The 19,192-nt window shown below is 47.4% G+C and overlaps 1 protein-coding gene across 3 annotated transcripts in view; it reads right to left on the reverse strand.

Moving 5' to 3' along the window:
* Window positions 1-19,192, reverse strand: part of HIP1 (huntingtin interacting protein 1) — a 146,318-nt gene that overhangs the window by 39,260 nt on the left and 87,866 nt on the right. For all 3 annotated transcript variants that reach the window (XM_024571428.4, XM_024571427.4, XM_045204439.2), the window contains exons 2-4: window positions 10,066-10,129; window positions 6,429-6,571; window positions 6,110-6,166 (exon numbers count right to left, since the gene is read on the reverse strand). In XM_024571428.4, the coding sequence (XP_024427196.2) occupies window positions 6,110-6,166; window positions 6,429-6,571; window positions 10,066-10,129 (264 nt within the window). The remainder of the gene's footprint in view (window positions 1-6,109; window positions 6,167-6,428; window positions 6,572-10,065; window positions 10,130-19,192) is intronic.

A 19,192-nucleotide genomic window follows, 5' to 3' on the forward strand; every position in this document is an offset into this window, starting at 1 on the left:
TATCATTATTTTCAGTGACTGCCCAGTACATTGTAAGTATGTACCGTAATTCATCAAACCAAACTCCCTACTGTTCATTCTTACGGTTTAATCTTGTGTATAACTCTGAGGACTTTCTTTGGATAAATTCAGAACAAGCGTTTCTTATTTAAGAATTTGAAGTCTCCTACTCTTAGTAATCACAGTCTGGCTATGTGCTATTTCCTTTCTTCTGTCTCCCTAAGCACAGGAGAAGAAACGGCTCCTCCAGATGGACTCCAGCGGACTAAGAGCATCGATAGCATTATGCATGGCTGGGGGGGAGGCACTAGGATTTGAAGTGAGACCAATCCTAGCAGGTGAAGAATAAGCATGCCCTTGGAGTCTGCCCATGCGGTCATGGCCTGGGTGCTTGGGAGGAAGTAGAGTGATGATGGGAACTCCCAGTGATACACAAAAGAGAAGGGACGTGGGGATACAAGCCTTCAACTGAATAGCCGCAGCTCCCACAGGGGTTTGACTTTTGTCGTTTTTTAGTTGCGTCTATAGCCTAAGGAAACCCTGTTGAAACACGCCACAATTGGCATCAAAGCGAGTTGAACAATCAGAGGTTAAAAGTACCAAACGCCAGAGATGAGTGTTTCATAATGTATTAATTACTATGAAAATTCATAATCATATTAATTTTTACATGACACTTGTTTATTATAGAAAAATTGGAAAGTACTGAAAAGCAAAAAAGGAAGCAAAACTATTCTTACCATCAAGACTGTGATAAGACTATTGTTACCAAAACTATTCTTACTATCCTTCACATGCAAATGCACAGGATCAGGTCCTGGCTGGTGTAGCTCATGGGGGAATTGTCCCCCATGTTCACAGCCAGCGCTCATGTTCAATTCCCAGTCAGCCCAGCTTCCATGTTCAAATTCCCAGTCAGGGCATGTGCCTGGGTTGCAGGCCAGGTCCCCAGTAGGGGGCGCACAAGAGACAACCACACATTGATGTTTCTCTCCCTCTCTCCTTCCCTTCCCCTCTCTCTAAAAATAAATAAATTAAAAAAAGAAAATGCACAGAATCAAAAAGTAAAAGATGAATGGATAACAGACTTAAGTGTAAGAACACAAAACTATAAAATTCCAGAAAATAACACAAGAGAAAACCTAGGTGACCTCTGAGTATGGTGATAACTTCTTAGACACAACACCAAACACATGATCTATTAAAAAAATAATAACTGACAAGCTGGACTTCATTAAAATTAAAAACCTTAGCTCTGCAAAGAACAGCATCAAGAGAATGAGTAGATAAGCCACAGACTGGGGCAAAATGTTTGCAAAAGGCACAGCTGATAAAGAACTACCATCCATAATATACAAAAAACTCTTAAAACACCATAATAAGAAAACAAACAACCCAATTAAAAAAATGGGCAAAAAAAAAAAAAGATGGCAAATAAGCATATAAAAAGATGCTCCACTTCCTATGTCACCAGGGAAATGCAAATCAAAAAAATCAGACAGCACTCTGTACCTGTTGGAATGGCCAAAATCCAGACACTGGCAACACCCAATGCTGGTATGGATATGGAGCAACAGGAACTCTCGTTCATTGGTGGTGGGAACGCAAAGTGGACAGCCACTTTGGAAGACAGTTTGGCAGTTCCTAACGGAGCTAAGCATACTCTTACCATATGATTCAGCAGTGGTGCTCGTGGTTTTTACCCAAAGGAGTTGAAAACTGATTTCTACTCAAAAACCTACACACGGATGGTTATAGCAGCTTTACTCATAAATGCCCCAAACTGGAAGCAGCCAAGATGTCCTTCAGAAGGGGAATAGATAAATCAATTGTGGTACATCCTGAGAATGCACTATGATTGAGTGTTAAAAAGAAATGAGCTATCAGGCCATGAAAAGACATGGAGGAAACTTAAATCCATATTGTCAAGTGAAAACAGCCAATCTGAAAAGTCTCCATACTGTGTGATCCCCACTACATGACATTCTAGGGAGGGCAAAGCTGTGAGAGGAAGATCAGGGGTTGCCAGGGGGTGCGGGCAGGAGGATGGGGTGGGAGAGAGAGGATTTTTGAGTCAGTGAAGATGTTCGGGATGACACTGCAGTGGTCGACGCACGTCACTGTACATCTGCCCGAGCCCACAGACCATACACAGCACAGGTGAACTATGATCTAAACCACACACTTGGGGTGGTCATGATGCATCAACGTAGGTTCATTGATTGTAACAAATATATGCCTCTGGCGGGGGGTTTTGATACCAGGGAGGCTGTGTATGTTGGAGAGTGGTAAGGGGTGTATGGGAAATCTCTGTACTTTCCAGTCGATTTTGCTGTGAACCTAAAATTGCTGTAAGAAATATAATGTCTTAATTTAAAAAATAATAAAGTAAAAGAGGTTTCTAACTTCAGAAAGTCTTAGGCAAATGGGAGAGACAGACAACATAGGAAAAAAGACCTAAAGGAATTCTATTTTGGATAACAAGGCCAGCTAGCTGCCTGGGTTGACCTTCCCACTGAAGACTGACAATACTGGGAAAATATTTTTTACAATTGGGAAGGCATTAATGAACTAACAAGAGAGCAAGGAATCCTCAGGCCAGAGACTGAGCAAACACAGGCTCTTGGAGAGTAAATGGAATACTCTCCATTTACTCTCCAAGAGAGGAAATGGAAATGGGATAACGGAGCTGGGGGGAAAGGGGCTTTGCCAGACCAGGTGAACCTGAGCTTTGACTTTCTGGGCTTCCGGGGCCAGGCGGTGAATGGAGGCAGGGCTCTGGTCTGCCCAAGTTGAAGAGTCTAGCAGAGAAGCCAAAAGGCTGCCTCCTTGGTTCAGGGGAGCTAACGGTAAACTGGGAATAGCACATCTGTACCCCTACACTGAAGGAGTCCTCCCTGAGGACTACAAAGAAAAGCTGCTGCCTCAGACCACTGTCGTGATCAGAGGGACGAAGAAATTGGGCCCACGAGCTAGTTCTCAAGGGGCTCTGCCTGGAATTCAAAAAACCTTAAGCTGAGATTTTAGAGTGATCCCTATGGAAGCAAATGCCAGTTCTCTCTGGAGGAACCTGCCTTCATTGACTTCAAAAAATTCCCACAAATAAAATGCCAAGGAAAATGAGCAGCTCACAGTAAGAAATAACTACACACAGAAAAAAACTACATAGCATGAGCAAAATTTAACAAAAACAACAGATGCCAGAAACAGATCTCCTAAGGGCTTTAGATAATGGAAGTATAAAAAGTGATATATGAAGCCACTATGTGTATATGTCTAGATAAATAAGAGAGCATTCAAAATACATGCAGGGCACAAGACATTACAAAGAATACAGCCCTGGCTGGTGTGGCTCAGTGGGTTGGGCACTGGCCTGCAAACTAAAAGGTCGCAGGTTCGATTCCCAGTCAGGGCACATGCCTGGGTTTGGGGCTGGGTCCCCAGTTGGGGTGTGTGAGAGGCAACTGATTGATGTATCTCTTGCACATCCACGTTTCTTTCCCTCTCTCTTTCCCTCTGTTCCCCTCTCTCTAAAAATAAATAAATAAAATCTTTAAAAAAGAAAAAAAGGAATGTCACTCAGACTAGAGCCAGCTGAAGAGGTAACAAGTAAAGAAAGCCAGATCTAATAACGTTAACACAGAATGAAGCAGAAAGACAGAGGGGTAGGAAAAAATGAAACCACTTTAAAGTGAGAGCGGGGATAATGTGAGAAAGTCTAACACACTTCTAACCAAAGTGTCAGAGGAAAAGACAGACTGGAGGTGAAAGAACATATTTGAAGAGACAATGAGAATTTTTCGTAGCTAATGAAAGATACTCACCCACAGATCTAAGGAGTCCAAAGAATCCCACCTAGACATGTACTAAGATCTTTCAAATGGCCAGATATAAAAACACAGATTAGCTTCAAAGGGACAACGGTGAGTCTGACCGTAGACTTTATATGAGAGCTGAAAGTCAGTGGAAGTGTAGCGTGAATAGTATCTTCCATGTAATGACAGAAAATAACCGTCATACCAAGATTCCAAACGCAGAGAAAATATGTTCCATGAATGAGGGTGAAATAAAGACATTCTCAAAGAACTAAAATGGTTGTTGGCCACCAACAGACATTTTCATTAAGGAAAGTTCTAAAGGAAATTGTTCAGGCAAAGAGAAAGTTATCTCAGATGGAAGATTCGAGATGTAAGAAGAAATGAAAAACACAAAATAAAACAATTAAAATAAAATATTGGGATGGCCGAAGAGTTTGTTTCGTTTTTTCTGTACAAGGGCTCTAGTAGTGCATGGTTGTCATGAATTTCACTCAAACCAATTTTGTTAGGTTGTATTGTGACAGCTGTCATATCGGTGTGCACTAAAAAAGGGAAACTTATAAAAAATGGCAAATTTTTGTGCAGCCATTTTAATATTAAATATGCAACATTTGGGGCATATTATTCTTTATTATTCCAAGAAAAATAAAAACACAGCTGAAATGCAAGGAAAGATTTAATGCAGTGTACGGAGAATTGCTGTGATTGACTGAATGTGTCAGATATGGTTTCCAAAGTTTCTTGGTACTATTATTTTGGCCAAATGATTCTTTGCTGTGGGGCTGTCTGATGCATGGGAAGGTGTTGAGCAGCACCCCTGGCCTCCACCCACTAGAAGCCAATAGCGGGAGATAGCCGGCATGCTCAAAATATCCAAATCGATAAAGTTATTGGTAAAAATGAAAACTCTGTTTTTTATTTTATGGAAAAAACCATACAGACTCTTTAGCCAACCCAGTATCTTATAGGGTTTAAAAAGAACAAATAACCAAGAGTAAAATACACGGCAGTAACACATAAGCTGGGAAGGAGTGGAGTTAAAATATTCTTCGGTCACTGTGTTACACAGGAAACTGACAAAGATATGAATTTCAGACCTTGATAAACTAAACATGCATTTTGTCATTATTAGATAACATACCAAAAAATAAAATACAAAAGCAGAGACTGTTTTACTCTCCCAACTGGCCACTAGAGAAAAATGGAATGAGAAGAATAATCAACCCAATAGAAGACATGGGGAGAGAAGCAGAAACAGATGGGAAAGGGCACAAGTAAGACAGAGATGGGAACCTGAACATATCCCGCATTAGAGTGAATGGAAATGGAGCGAACGCACAGCTGAAAGACAAAGACCGCTGCCCTTAACAAATCAACAACAAAATCCAAATAATTGCTATTTACAAGTGATATTTTGAAGACATACTGATGTAGAAAAGTCAAAAATAAAAGGATGGAAAAAGACATACCAGGCAAATCCTAACAAAAAGGAGAAAGCGCTACTTAGTGTTTAGGGATATAATAGAAAGCTCTCTAGTGTCCAGCTGGGAGGTCTGGGGACAACTCTCAGCCTTGTTCCGTTGAACCAGCCTTGTGACTAGGCAAAGCCGCTTCCCCCACTGGGCCTGTAGCTCCTCCTCTGTAATGGGCGGACTGGACCACACAGCTGTTAACATGTTGAGTGCACAGATACAGGCAAGAATTTGAAAGAAAGGGCTAAAGTCGCAGTTCCCCACCAGTGAGGGCAAAGGGACACGTCGGAATCGACCTGGCAGATTTCTTCAAAATGCAGATCACCTCCCGTCCACACATACACTCATTGGGTATCAGAATCCAGAGGCATTCCGGTGTGTGCACGAAAACATTCTTTCCCGTCGATTCTGATGTCGTCACCCACCTCCTCCCTCAGCCTAGGGCACTGAGAATCCGGGACAGAAAAGAAAAGGCCCCGGCATTGAGAAGTGGGAATGCTACAGTGTACTCTGACCCCCACAGGACCAGTTCAAAAGAGAGGTGGGAACCGTGGCAGGGTCGCTGCTGAGGGAATCCCAGTGCCTGGAGAACGTTGTGACATAGGGTCCCATTGGCAGAAGCAGCTTCCAGGGACCCCAGGAAAAGACTGTGGGTATCATGGTACTATTTGGGGGCACCCTTGACCCCTCCCTGATGCTGAGAGAAATCCTAAACAAGTTGAAAGCGATGAATTTGTTCCATTCCCTAGTCCTTGTTCTTCGGCCTCTGGGGAAGACTAAAGAGGCCCAAGTAGCCCTTGCACAAATCTCCAAACTCACCCACATCCTGCTCATGTCACTCAATTCGTTTTTGTATCTCAGGGAGTCCTTCAGGACCTGGGGAGGAAAGAGAACAGCCTATCAGAAGACAGGATGCAGGTGATGGTAAAGAGAACAGCCTATCAGAAGAGAGGATGCAGGTAGGAGAGAGAGGCTGCTCAGAGAGAGACAACCCTACCTTTAACTAGTAACCAAAAGGCCAGGGGAAAGGGGCAGCTGCCCCGCTCCGTGCAGAAGTGGACAGTAGCCTCTGTGGCCCAGGCAACCACGTGTTCTGCACGTGGGTCCCTGGCCACCCCCTGTAGCCCCAGCAACTCACGTTCGCGTGTCCATCTCGGAGGAGTTTGTGGAGCACGTGGCAGAACTTCCAGCAGAGCACGGCGTTGCTGGAGAGGGGCAGCCGGTTGACGACAGACCAAAAGGTCTGCGCCCCTTTCTCATGGTGGGTGCCCAGGATGCACGGTGAGGGAGGGTCATGGAAAACGAAGGCACAGGCCCTGCCTCAGGCAACCAGCCAATCCTCGCGGTCAAGCCTGCGACAGCTTCTGGGGAGGCTTGTGTGCTTGTTCAGGGCAGTGGCCCTACCTAGGAGGGGACACTGCTTATAACTAAGACACCACAGATCTGTACATTTATCGGGCAATTTTTTGACAGATGGCACTGAAGTATCTCATTCCAATCGAATACATTTTGTTAGATCATCTCCCCAGAGATGGAAATGTCTCTTGGGAGGGATGTCTTTTTCTAGCTTGCGTAAGCGCGCTCTGGGCCGGCAGGGGCCCTGGTGCACCTTTCGCGGGGGAGGAGCGGGGAGTGTGGTTGGCAGCGCCCGACACCTCTCCACTGGGCACTCTGCTCTTGCCCTGAACGCAGCAGGCTTTGTGGAAAACGCCTTTTCCCTAAACTTAAAATGACTCTGACACCCCGACTCTTCTGTAAACCTTCCTGGCCTCGTCCAAGGGGGCTTTCATCTCCCAACAATCTGAACTCCCTGTGTGTGGAATCCTGGGGCCACTTCCTCCCCCGATTCGATTCCAAACGGTACCCACGACCCAGGGCCTCCCGCCACGGTGTGTGTAGTAACTGTCCACCGGGGCTCATGCGCCTGTAAGTCAGCACTCCAGACCTCTGTGAACAGTGAACCCTCTTTGGGGCGAGGAGAAGGTGCCCACATTTCTGTTGTCATTGTCTGTTTAAACAGGCCTCACACACCCAGGAGCTGGGCATCATCAACCCCAAGGACAGCTCTTTGCTTGGAACCTTAGGTTCTTTAACGAGGCTCACGGTGCCCCTTAGGGCAGAAAGACTTGCCTCAGGCCACAAACTATATGACTCACCCAGACACATGTTGTTTTTCTTCTGAGCTAGAAGATACCATAAAGTTCCTCCCCTAGCCTGAAATTTGCATTTTGAGAGAGGTGGGCTTGAACATAGACTTTTGGTTCTGGGAGCTGAAACCAGCTTTTGGTCTTGCGTTTCTGAAATAGCTTATGTTTTCACCTAACACACAGCCCCTTGGACTAGAAAAAAGCCAAGAGAGACGGGTGGCACCCTCCCCCTCGTGCGATGACTTCTCTCTCACACTGACTGCAGTTACTCTACCCGAGGGCAGTTTGCCAGAACAGAAGCAGGAGCAGGTGTGGAGCTAGCTGGACACTCTGACTTTGAAAGAGGCAAGACTTCTTTGTCCTTCTTTGACTGTATAAGCATTTTAATGTCCCTATTATGTGTCAGGCACTATAACAAGGGGTATAAAGAAAAATAAGAATGGGTCCTCAGCCCTCTAGAAGTGGATACCATGGTGGTGGGGGGCAGGGGGACATCCTGTTCACCAGTTAGGTGCCTGGGATAACCGAATGCCTAACAGTATTTCTGAAATCAAAGGCATTAGGGTGACTGATGCTCTTTAAAAGAACAGAGAAAGAATAAATGTTTTCTGGTAATCATTAACTAGACTTTACAACTCTACTGTAAGGAGTGGATCATTTCAGCATTTATCCACCACTTAAAAATTGAGAATCAGCCCTGGCTGATGCAGCTCAGTGGATTGAGCACGGACCTGTGAACCAAAGGGTTGCAGGTTCGATTCCCAGTCAGGGCACAAGCCTGGGTTGCGGGCCAGGTCCCCGGTAAGGGGCATGCGAGAGGTAACTACAAATTGATGTTTCTTTCCCTCTCTTTCTCCCTCACTTAACCTCTCTCTAAAAAATAAATAAATAAAATCTTTAAAAAAAATTGAGAATCAGAGAGGCACAGAATGCTAAGAGCTGGAACATGAGACCTTTGACATCTTCTTCAACCAACCCTCTCATTTGACAGACAAGGGAACTAAGGCTCATGGGGGCCCCACGGGATCCAGAGGGAGCCAGAGAGCCCAGAGGTAGGATCCTGGACCCTTCCTCCAGTACCCCTTCTTCACCCCAGGTGGCCTCCCGGTCCTCTCTGTGCCAACCCCCCATCCAGAGGAGCACAGTGGCCTGTGACAACTGTCTCTCTCTTACTTCATATCTTGTATCAGACTGATCACAAATCCTTAGCAGGTAGGGGTCAGGACTAGGTAATTCTGAGAAAAATCAAATGGGTTTTCCTTGGTTTGGTTTTCTTGACACAGTAAAGCAAAGGGACTATGTCTTTCTGGGAATAAAGGGACCAGGTCTAGCTGGCTCACTATCGGGCAGGCTTCTGGGATACCAGGGAGAAGCTCTACGGCCCCCATCCTGCAGGAAAGCCCTGATTCCACACAAAGCATCTTCCCACTAAAGACAAGCTGTTTCCTTCCTCTGAAGCACAGTACATGCTGTGAGCACATTTCCTGCAGGCCTGCCAGTTCTGGGCATATAACCTAGAGGGTTTCCTCCAGGGGCTGAGGTGGGATGGCGTCAAAACAAACTGCTCAGGATCGAAGGGCTGTGGAGCGGCCACCATGAGAGGCCCAGGAAAGAAGGAGCTGCCCGTCCCACATGGGAGCCCAGCCTACACTCGCCCTGACTGGTGTCCTGCTCCACCCCGGGACACACAGGTAAAGGCCCAACCCCACTGGCAGCCCCTCCTTTGACTTTGGGGGATTCCACCCTCCAGCTCCAGGACACTATACCTCAGGGGCAGATCCCCAGGGATCCCCCAGCCGCAGTGCTGCCTGCGCTTCTCTCCAAGGCCACAGACCCGTGATAGGGCTCATCTGGGGCACTGCCAACTCGGCGTGCTGAAAACCTTCGAGTCACTGGTTCCCTAAACCTCCTTGAGGTCCCTGTCTTCTCCCCTTCTGGCTTAGGGTGAACCCTGTGTTGGCTTAAGGCCAACCACTGAAGCTGAGACCTTTGTTTGGCTTTTGTGCTCAGAAAAGAGAAGATTATCATGTCCCCAAAGGGGTGGTCAGTGTGGCCCTACAGGCAAAGTGCGGGACCTGGAGTGACTTTACGACACAGGTGAAAACCCCTCTGGCGGTCCTGGCCGGGTGGCTCCATTGGCTGGAGCATTGTCCTGTACACCAAAAAAAGACTGCAGGTTCGACTCCCTGCTGGGGAGCACACAGGAGGCAACTGATGAATGTTTTTCTCCTTCTCGCTCCCTAAAATCAATAAACATATCCTTGAGAGAGGATTTTTTAAAAAGAAAAGAAAAAAGAAAATCCCTCTGATGTCCTGAGGAAGCATCTTAGAAGAAAGGACTGGGCAGTCTGGAAAGCTCAAGTCCTGGGAGGGCAGTGGGATCTTTGCTAAGCTCGAGGGACTGGGCTAGACGGCCACTCTGGCGCCTTCCGCCCTAATGGGCCTTGGTCTCTGAGGGCCGTGGTCTCTGGGGCCAGCAGCAGCCAACCAGCACTGCTCAACCTGCAGGGCCTGGCCTGTGTGGGGGTTCCCCTTCCTGCAGCTGAGCAAGGACACTTCACCCTGACCTCAATCCCCACAATTTGACCCCCCTCTGGGTTGGTCTTCAAGCAACATCCAAAAGGATATTTCTGGCGTGTTTTTCCTTTACAGCCACTTCCTGCGTATTAATGGCCTTATTGATGCTGACAGTCTGAAAAACAAGAGGGAGGGGAAGGGAAAGGGAGGGTGAGATGAATAAGCTTCAGAGAGTGGCTGAGACCCTCCCAGGGGCCCCACCCCTTTCTCTCCCTCCAGTGACTCCTCTCCCCCTCTCGGCAGCCCCTTCTGGCCCACTGTCCCAGTGCTTGGCCCCCAGCGGGGGGCAGAGGTGGGCAGTGCTCCCAGGCCAGCTGGCCCAGACTGTCCTAAGGCAGTGGGCTGTGCTGCCTGGCATTGGCTGTGCCCAGCTGCTGCGCCCGCCTGCCACTCATTCACTTGGCACAACAACATGGCAATTAAAGCCTGCACAAAGGGATGCTTTTTCATCCCCCAGGGAAACATTATTTCTCTGGGAGGAGGAGGAAGAAGCGCTGAGATCAGGGAGTGACTGCGGCTCAAAGACCATCCAGCCACCCCTCTCACCACCAGAACCTTCCACAGAGCCTTCCCTAGCTGGCCCAGGTTGCTCTGGTCTCTTGTTTTCCCACTCTCGGGCACTTTCCAGCTCCTAACCAAATTCCCTCGTATTTCCTTACTACATCAAAGGACATTAAAAATATGTACTCCTTTCCAGTTATTTTACTCTTTTTAATTTAGCAAAGCACATATACATGTGAATAGAACTTATAGAAACACACACAGGATCATATCACATAGGCTGTTTTTATAAGTGTAGGTTTTTCCTGTTTGTGTTTTGCTTTGCTTCCCTTCCACAAACATCACTGTACCCCAACCCACGTTAATAACCTGTTATGCATCCCCCCCACCGCCACACTCACCCCCACACAGAGAAGGGGTTAATTTTGCCATGGTTCTACAAAAACCAAACTGTCACATACAGACTTTTTTACACTGTGTTTTTCTCACTTGAAAATATCTCATGAAAAATTCACCAAGTGGAATGGAAAAACTCTAGTTCATTCTTTAAAAAGACAGCATCATATTCCACGGTGTGGGTGGATGTGGTTTATGCAAGCTTTTCCATGTTGGAAGGCAATTTATTTTCAGTTTTTTTTAATCACTGTAAACTATTTTAGTAAACATTCTCCACATATATATATAATATATATAATAATTGATATTAATTAATTGATGCTTTATAATTGATGCTTTTATTTCCAAGAGATAGAGTTCTGAGAGTGAGATTACTAGGTCAAATATTTTTTTTAATCTTTTCATTACGGAAAAGTCCAAACACAGATAAGTACGAAGACTAGCATAACAGGCCCTCAAATCATCAGTCCCCGGAACCAACCATCACAAACTTTTAGCCAAACCTGCTACTGTATGGACGAGGGGTTGCGGAGATTTTCTGTGTAAATCCCGCAGGCGCTGCAGGCCACGTGGTCTCCATCACAACAGTTCAACTCTGCTGCTGTAGCGCAAAAGCAGCCTCAGGGACACTAAAAAGTATGTAACTGAATGAGTGTGGCCGTGTCCCAATAAAACTTTATTTAAAACCCAGGTGGTGGTCTGGATTTGACTGTGCCTGTAGTGTGTTGACCCTCGCTTTAAACCATCAGCCACTGACGCCCTTGACCCCAGATTACCTGAAGTAAACTCCCAGGCGTTATGTCATTTTCACAGTATATATTCAGTATGGCTCTCTAAGAAAAAAGGACTCTTTAAAAATTAACCAAAATACTACAAACCACACCAAAAAATTTAAAGACAATTCCTTAATATCATCAAATGGTTGTTGCTCACATTTCCCTATTGCATCAAAACAAAAAGCTTTCTTGAAGTCGCTCTAATTAGGATGCAAATAAGGGTGCCAACTTGCTTTCTAAAAAGGCTCTAACAATCCATCTTTCCACTGACAGTGTATAAAAGCATTCCCGCCAACAGCAGGGTTATCGCCTCTTATTGTTTCGCTGGTCTCGCGGGTGTACGACATTTGATCACTACTTTAATTTGCACTTCCTGGTCTTACATGTTATCATTGTTGATTGCCTTACAGAGTTAAGTATGTCCATCTTATCTTTTATAACTGCTCTGTTTATTTAAGGTTTCTTCTACCCCTGGTAGACTCTTGTATTTTCTTTTAAGTGTTTTATTGTTTTTTTCATATTTGAGTCTTTATCTGGAAAAAATACATACATACATATGTACACACACTTATGAAGAGGCCTGTCCGGAAAAAGTCCAGCCAGTGTTAATATGAGAACAACTTGCACGACATCGATGGAACCTGGCAGCCAAGGAGAGTGCACTGGAATGCACACGCGTGAACAATGATGACTTCACTGTACTAGGCAGTGGGGGCGGTAGATGCTGCTGAGTGAGCATGTGTCAGAGCAACGAATCTGCATCAAATTTTGCGTTAAGCTTGAACATTCCTCCACAGAAACTATTCAGATGATTTAGAGGCCGCAGCTGTGGGCAACTGGTGCTCGGCAGCTTCATCTCCACAACACGCCTGCTCATGCATCTCGTCTTATGCAGTTTTTTGGTGAAACATCAAATCACCGAGGTGACTCAGCTCCCCAACAGCTCAGAATTAGTACCCTGTGACTTCTGGCTTTTCCGAAAACTAAAATCACCTTTGAAAGCAAAGAGATTTCGGATTGTCGTTGACATTTAGGATAATATGATGGGGCAGCTGATGGAGATTGGGAGAACTGTGTGAGGTTCCAGAGCGCCTACTTTGAAGGGGACTGAGGTGTCATTGTCCTCTGTACAATGTTTCTTGTATCTTGTATCTTCTTCCGTAAATGTCTCTAGTTTTCACATTACATGGCTGGATACCTTCTGGACAGACCTCCTATGTGTGTGCATACAGTATAAAATAAGTTATTTCTAGGCTTTACTGAGATACGTTTTTGTATCTGGTTTACAAAATGTTTGGATGTGTTAAGCCCACTTTTGCACATGTTTTTTTCTCCTTACTGGATTCAACTCTTAAACAGCACAAGCTCTGTTGTGGGTTGAATTTTGTCTCCACCCCCAAAAAGAGATGTTCGAGTCCAACTCTCCCAGCACCTACGAATGTGATCTCATTTGGAAACAGGGCTTCTGCAGATGTAACTGGTTAAGATGAGGTCATACTGGGTTAGGGTAGACCCTAAATCCAATGACTGATGTCCTCATAAGAAGGCCATGTGAATACCAAATAATATTGAATGCAAACTTTTATTGTAAAGTGAAACAATAATAATTTTGAAAAAAGCCACATGAAGACAGAGGAAGAGGTTTGAGTGATGTGTTTACAAGCCAAGGAACACCAAGGAGGACCGCAACCACCAGAAGCTAGGAGAGGCAGGGAAGGATGCTTCCCAGAGCCTTCAGAGGAGGCGTGGCCTTGCTTTCACTGATTTTGTACTTCTAGCTTCCATAACTGTGACAGAACAAATTTTTGTTGTTTCAAACCACCCAATTTGTGTTGACTTGCAGTCCCAGAAGACTAATCCAGCATCCTTTTCCCATGAGACCGGGTCCTCCTGAGGATGAGGAGGGTGCAGATGCTTCCTTCCCTCTTCCCTCTGGCACACAATATGGGGCTCTGCTGAGAAGGAATCTCATATGAGAGATGCCACAAGAGAGAAGTAAATAGTTTATTCCCCAAGCATCACTCAGTGAAGCAGTTCAGTGTGCTATGGAGGCCGAGAGCTTCCGGCTTCCTCGCAGCAAATCCTTACTTGGACCCTGTTTCTCAGCGCCTGCTTCCAGGCCCATCCCAGGCCGTTCACTTTCCTTCAGATTTCCTCGGGTACTTATGGCGGTTCAAACTATGTTTCTCCTGGCTGCAGACGGAGCGCTAGGCAAAGTGACCCACCACCTTTGCTGAGCCCTTAAAGGTTGCCTGCATTCCCTAAGAAATTATAGGGGACAGAAACACGTACAATGACAAGAGACCCAAATCCACTAAGGTGTTGAACTGGATGTGGTCAAGTTCTAGTAGGGCTGGTTGAGACACTAGTACGGGCAGAGGGGAAGAAGAGAAACCCCATGCTGGTGGAATATTCTAGAAACCAGGTCGGAGCCTTGAGAGAGGACCTGTGATGGGTGGAATTTACACTTACTCCACAAATATTTGTTTATATTGATCAACCCAAGTACCCAAGCTTGCGGTCATTTTGGCCTTGCCTGGAGAAAAAAAAATCCTGAAAATTTCTCCCAGCAGTAAAACACCCTGACTTTGTATCTATAGGCTGCGTCTGTGTGTGTGTCTGTAAACCGGAAATGTTCTGTGCTCTAAATGTTTAAGGAGGGAGAAACCCCTCAAAATGGTAATGCTGCTCCAGACGGACTTCTCCGAGGAGGAGAGGGGTAACTTGTCTCAGGTGCCGGCCCCTGCAATTTACCTACTTCTTTTGTTTGTGTTGCACACAAACTCGGGGGCACTGGGGAGCACACAGAAAGGCCAAGCCACTTGCTCAAGGTCATACTATTCGCTTCCAACTCGGCCAACTGGATCTGCAAGCAGGGCCCTGAACCAAGGAGGGGCTTGCAGGCACTGGGGATAGGTCAGGGGCAGGGAGGACAGGCTCACACACACAACAAGGAAAGGCAGCAGAACGGAAAGGCCTGGAGCACACAGGCAGGTTGGGCTGGAGGGCAGCATCTATACAAGGGAGGAAGGAGGATGAAGCCAGAAGGGGAGGTGGTGCTGGGTGTGGAAAGCCAGTGGGCCTCGAGTGGGTGGGAAAAGACAGAAGCATCTGGAGGAAGACTGACCAGCAGCAGTGTGAGAGCTGGGGGAAAGGGGGACAGAGCCTGGAGGGAGGGAGTTGAGGGAGGGAGCTGTTAATAGCAGGCATGTGAAAAAATAAAGGCTCCAACCAAAATGATAGAAGTGAAAATGCTAAGAACCCTGTATGAGGTAGGAGCTCCCATTTACAGGGGATACAGCAGAAGGGCGCGTCCAAGGTGCTGCAGAGGTTTTGAACCTACACAAGTGGGTTCTAGAATAGAAGCAGGGCACGGAGACATCGTAAGCAAAGGACAATGAGGCCAGGAGGCTCTGGGGTGAGAAGTGGTCATTTTAAAAAAGAATGGGGAAATGAACTAGCAGTAGCAGCGGTTATAACCATCAAGGTAACGGCAGCTAATGAGTGCTTACTACCAGGCTCTGTGCTAATCAAGCATTTTGTATGAATTATCTCAGTAAGGTCTTATAACTCTACATCCTATGAGTAGGCGAGCATTACTACTAATCAGCTCCACTTTACAAGTACAGAAATCAAGGCTTAGAAAGGCTAACAAATTGCCCGAGGCCACTCCACCAGCCAGTGTGGACCGGGACCGGGACCGGCAGTGTGGCCCTATGACGCGAGCACTGGGTCACGTCCCCACACTAGACACGGCCCTCCACTCCACACAAACAGAATCAGAACCTGAACGATTCCCACAGGCTGGAAAAATGGGTTAAACTTCACAAGATGCAATCCAGTAAGTACAAAGGAAATTTCCTACATTTAGACCTAAACTCACTGGCACAGGGTAAAGAAGCCTCAAAGCAGCACTTGTGAAAACAATTTAGGTGTTTCATTTGGCTGCTAACCTGCTATAAGCAACATTTTGATGTGGCTGATCAAAATGCAACCCTGGGACCTTATGAACTAAAAGGAAAATAGTGTTTAGAAGGCAGGGGGCGGGGAGGGGGAGAATTCCAATGCACTATGCAGATGAATTCACAAGTAAAAACACTATTCAGTTTTAGGCTTCTTAAAGGGAAATTGACAAATGAGACCACTTGGAAAAGAAAGTGACCTAGGCTGGGATGGATGCAGGACCTGAAGAAAACTTAGAGGAACATCAGTCTTCGGAAAGGTGGTCATGTGGGAAAGGATTAACTCCAGAGGATCAAACCTCGGCCAATAATCAGGGGTGTCAAACTCATATTCACCAGGGGCCACATCAGCCTCGTGGTTGCCTTCAAAGGGCAGAATGTAATTTTAGGACTGCATAAATGTAACTACTTCTTAACAGTTAAGTGAGAGCTTGGCACTGCCTCCTGTACAACTACAGGAGGGCCATTTCTGGATAAACTTAAAGGTGCCCCATGAAAGACTTTCCCATTATTAGAAGCATATAGGCCACAGGTGGCAGACACAAGGCCCGTGGGCCGAATCCAGCCCTCCACCGTATTTTATCTGGCCCGGCACCTTGTTCCTACCTGGCAGCAGTGCCAAGCTCTCACTTAACTGTTAAGAAGTAGTTACATTTATGCAGTCCTAAAATTACATTTGGCCCTTCGAAGGCAAACACGAGGCTGATGTGGCCCCTGGTGAAAATGAGTTTGACACTCCTGATTATAGGCAGAAGTGAGGCAACCCTTCCTCAGGGTTATTGCAAAAAAGACTGATTGGCTCAGGCTGGATTAGATGACTTCTAGGTCCCTTCCCATTATTAGGCTCTGTAAAGGCCCTCAGATGATGGAGGTCTTTGGATATCAGGGCAGGAATTGTGACCTGATGGATATACTAGGAAGCCACAGAAGGCTCTTGAGCAGGGGAGGGTCTTAACACAAATACCCTTCATCCTCCTTAGTTTGAGGAGTTGCTGCTTCAGTGCCCTGATGAAAGAAAGAGTGGAAGAACTTGCGTGGACATTCAGAACCACAGTCCCCAGCATGAGTTCAGTATGCTAACAAAGCCTAGCACTGGGCTATGCAACAAAGTTGCCTCCCAAACCAACAGCTCCAAGTCACGCGCAAGTCCTGCCTGCCCTTGTCAGGACTGCCCCAGACCCCTCTCTAGAGTCTCTGGCAGGCTCACGGGAACACCCACTTATTGCAGCCAACGTGCTCAGAGCTCTCCAACCAACACCTCCCCAAGCAGAGCCCCCAGGAGGCAGCATCCAGCCTGCGATAGCAGGCCTGCTGCCCGGTTTCTGTGGCAAGGCTTTCTGGGCTCAGAGGCAGGGCTGAGCCTCAGCATTCTGGGTTCCCAGAGGCAAGCTGTGGGTCCTCTAGCGCCCTTGGAACACCAGAGACAGGGACATTTCCAGGGCAGAAGTTCTGGGCTAGACGAGTTTCCTATCCTTATGTAACACTTGGTGCCTGGGATTCCACCCTGTGGGGCAGGCTCTTCCACGTCCTCCTTCACTCCAAATTCCTGCCTGTCTTCCCGGCACAGACCAAACATCGCGCCTTCCTCTGGACTTGCCAGGCTCCTCTGGCCAGTAACCATTGTTTCTTCTTTTTTCTTGAATTCCTATTTCTCTTCATGAGTTTGACACTTAGTATGTTACATTGTCTTACCTCAGAGCAAGATCCTGAGGGCGAGGACACTGCCTTCTTCCCCTGAGGGCCCACAGTTGCCAAGGCAGGGCATAGAGTCTTAATAAATCATTCAAGACTGCTTGCTTCCCCCCTGTGTAGAGTACCAGGTACATGATTCATGGTCTCTTGAGAAAATCTGCTTCCTCCCCCTCCCCTCCCAGAAGAAAATAATTGGGTTCTGAACTGGGCAATGTCTGGGGGCCCTGCCAGGGCAGAGGGTGGGAAGTTCAGAGCTCAATTTCTCACCTCCGGTCTAGGTTAGAGAATATCCTCTGAGAACAGGCTGTTTTTCCAGATTTCCCTGGAGTCACACGGGACCCAAGACTATGCAGTGTCCCCCTGAAAGGGCAGCATTGTACACCATTTCCTGACCCAGCTGGCCCTTGTGTCCCAAGCTGGTTCCGGAGAGCCAATTATCAGCAGGCAGCACAGGAAGGGTGGCTTTCTCCCAGCCTCCCTGCCCCCCGTCTCCATCCCCTGCTCCCTCAGCCAGGCTGCAGCCAACGAAAACCCTAGGGCCTTCCTTGCTTCTGCGGGGAGCAGGGCCTGGGCCCGGACTGTGCGGTCCAGCTGGGTACTGTCCGGTCGCGCACACAGCTCTTGGCAGAGGCCCAGCACTTGGGCTGCCAGGGCTGAGCTAGTGCACAAAGGCCCCTTGGGCACGGGTTCCACAGCAGGGGCAGGAGCAGATGATGTGCCGGAGTTGGGGCACCAGGTCCTGGGGCAAATGATGGTGGGGCCTGCAGCCCAGACCAAGTCAAGGAACTCTGAGACCATGCTGGGCAGTGGGGAAAGAAGATAGAAGGGAGATGAAAGAAATGAAAAGAGCAGGGGGAAAGGAGGCTTTTCTCAGCAAAGGCGCAAGTGGCCACCACCAACAACCTCGGCAATGACTGCCCACCAAGGGGGATGAGCACTGGGAGCCAGCACCACCTTACGGCATCCCTCACCTCCTCAGGTTTGGAAGCTTGAGGTAAACAGATAAGCAAGATGGTCCTGTTAATACCTGCAGTTGGTCTAGGATCTCCTTCTGCCACCCCAGCCTGCATTCCTGCAAAGGCTTCCAGAGCCTACGAGGCAGGCTCAGCCAACATGGGGCTGAAAGAATCTTTTTCCCAAGTGCCTAACCCTGAGGATCCTCTGGGGAGTCAGCTCTGACTGGGGAGGAACAAGGATGGCAACGAGGGAGGGTGGGGTGAGATTCAGGAAGAGGTGAACGGGAAAGGCTGCCACAGCCTGTCACGATAAATGTGGGGACAGCTTACTTTCACAACTGGGACCCCAACCTGGGTCAGGATGACAGAGTTCAGAAGCAAGTCGAGATTCATGAGCTTCAGGGGAAGGGACAAGCGAGGCACAAAACTAGGTGCCTTCAGCATACTGTGAGACGTCTCTGGCCTTGGCTGTGATACTTAGACGCTGGTGTCCAACAGCAAGTCTTTGTAATTCTTCTCTTCATCAGAAATAATAATAACAGAGCAGTCACGGTTGGTGTCAATAGGTTACTGGCAGCAGCAGCAGAGCCTCTGCCTCCTACTGGCCACTGAACTCGGGCATTTGCTTCTAGTCCTCCCTTTGGCCCTGGAGGGCAGGGATCGACCCCCTACTCTCTGAGTCAAGTTGCCCAAAGTAGCACAGGCAGCAACAAGTGGAGCCAGGATTCAAACCCAGGTCCCTGTCCTCACACTGAGCTGCCTTCAGTAACTCCCAGCGGTCTGACGCTCTAGTCAACACCATCCACCTATCTGCCCTGCTTTCTAACCCATGATGCTGGTCCCCAGATCTCCATCTACTTCTATTCACTCCTTAGGGATCTCAGCCAGGCCCATG

Source organism: Desmodus rotundus, chromosome 1 (genome assembly GCF_022682495.2).
Source record: "Desmodus rotundus isolate HL8 chromosome 1, HLdesRot8A.1, whole genome shotgun sequence".
Classification (NCBI taxonomy): Eukaryota; Metazoa; Chordata; class Mammalia; order Chiroptera; family Phyllostomidae; genus Desmodus; species Desmodus rotundus.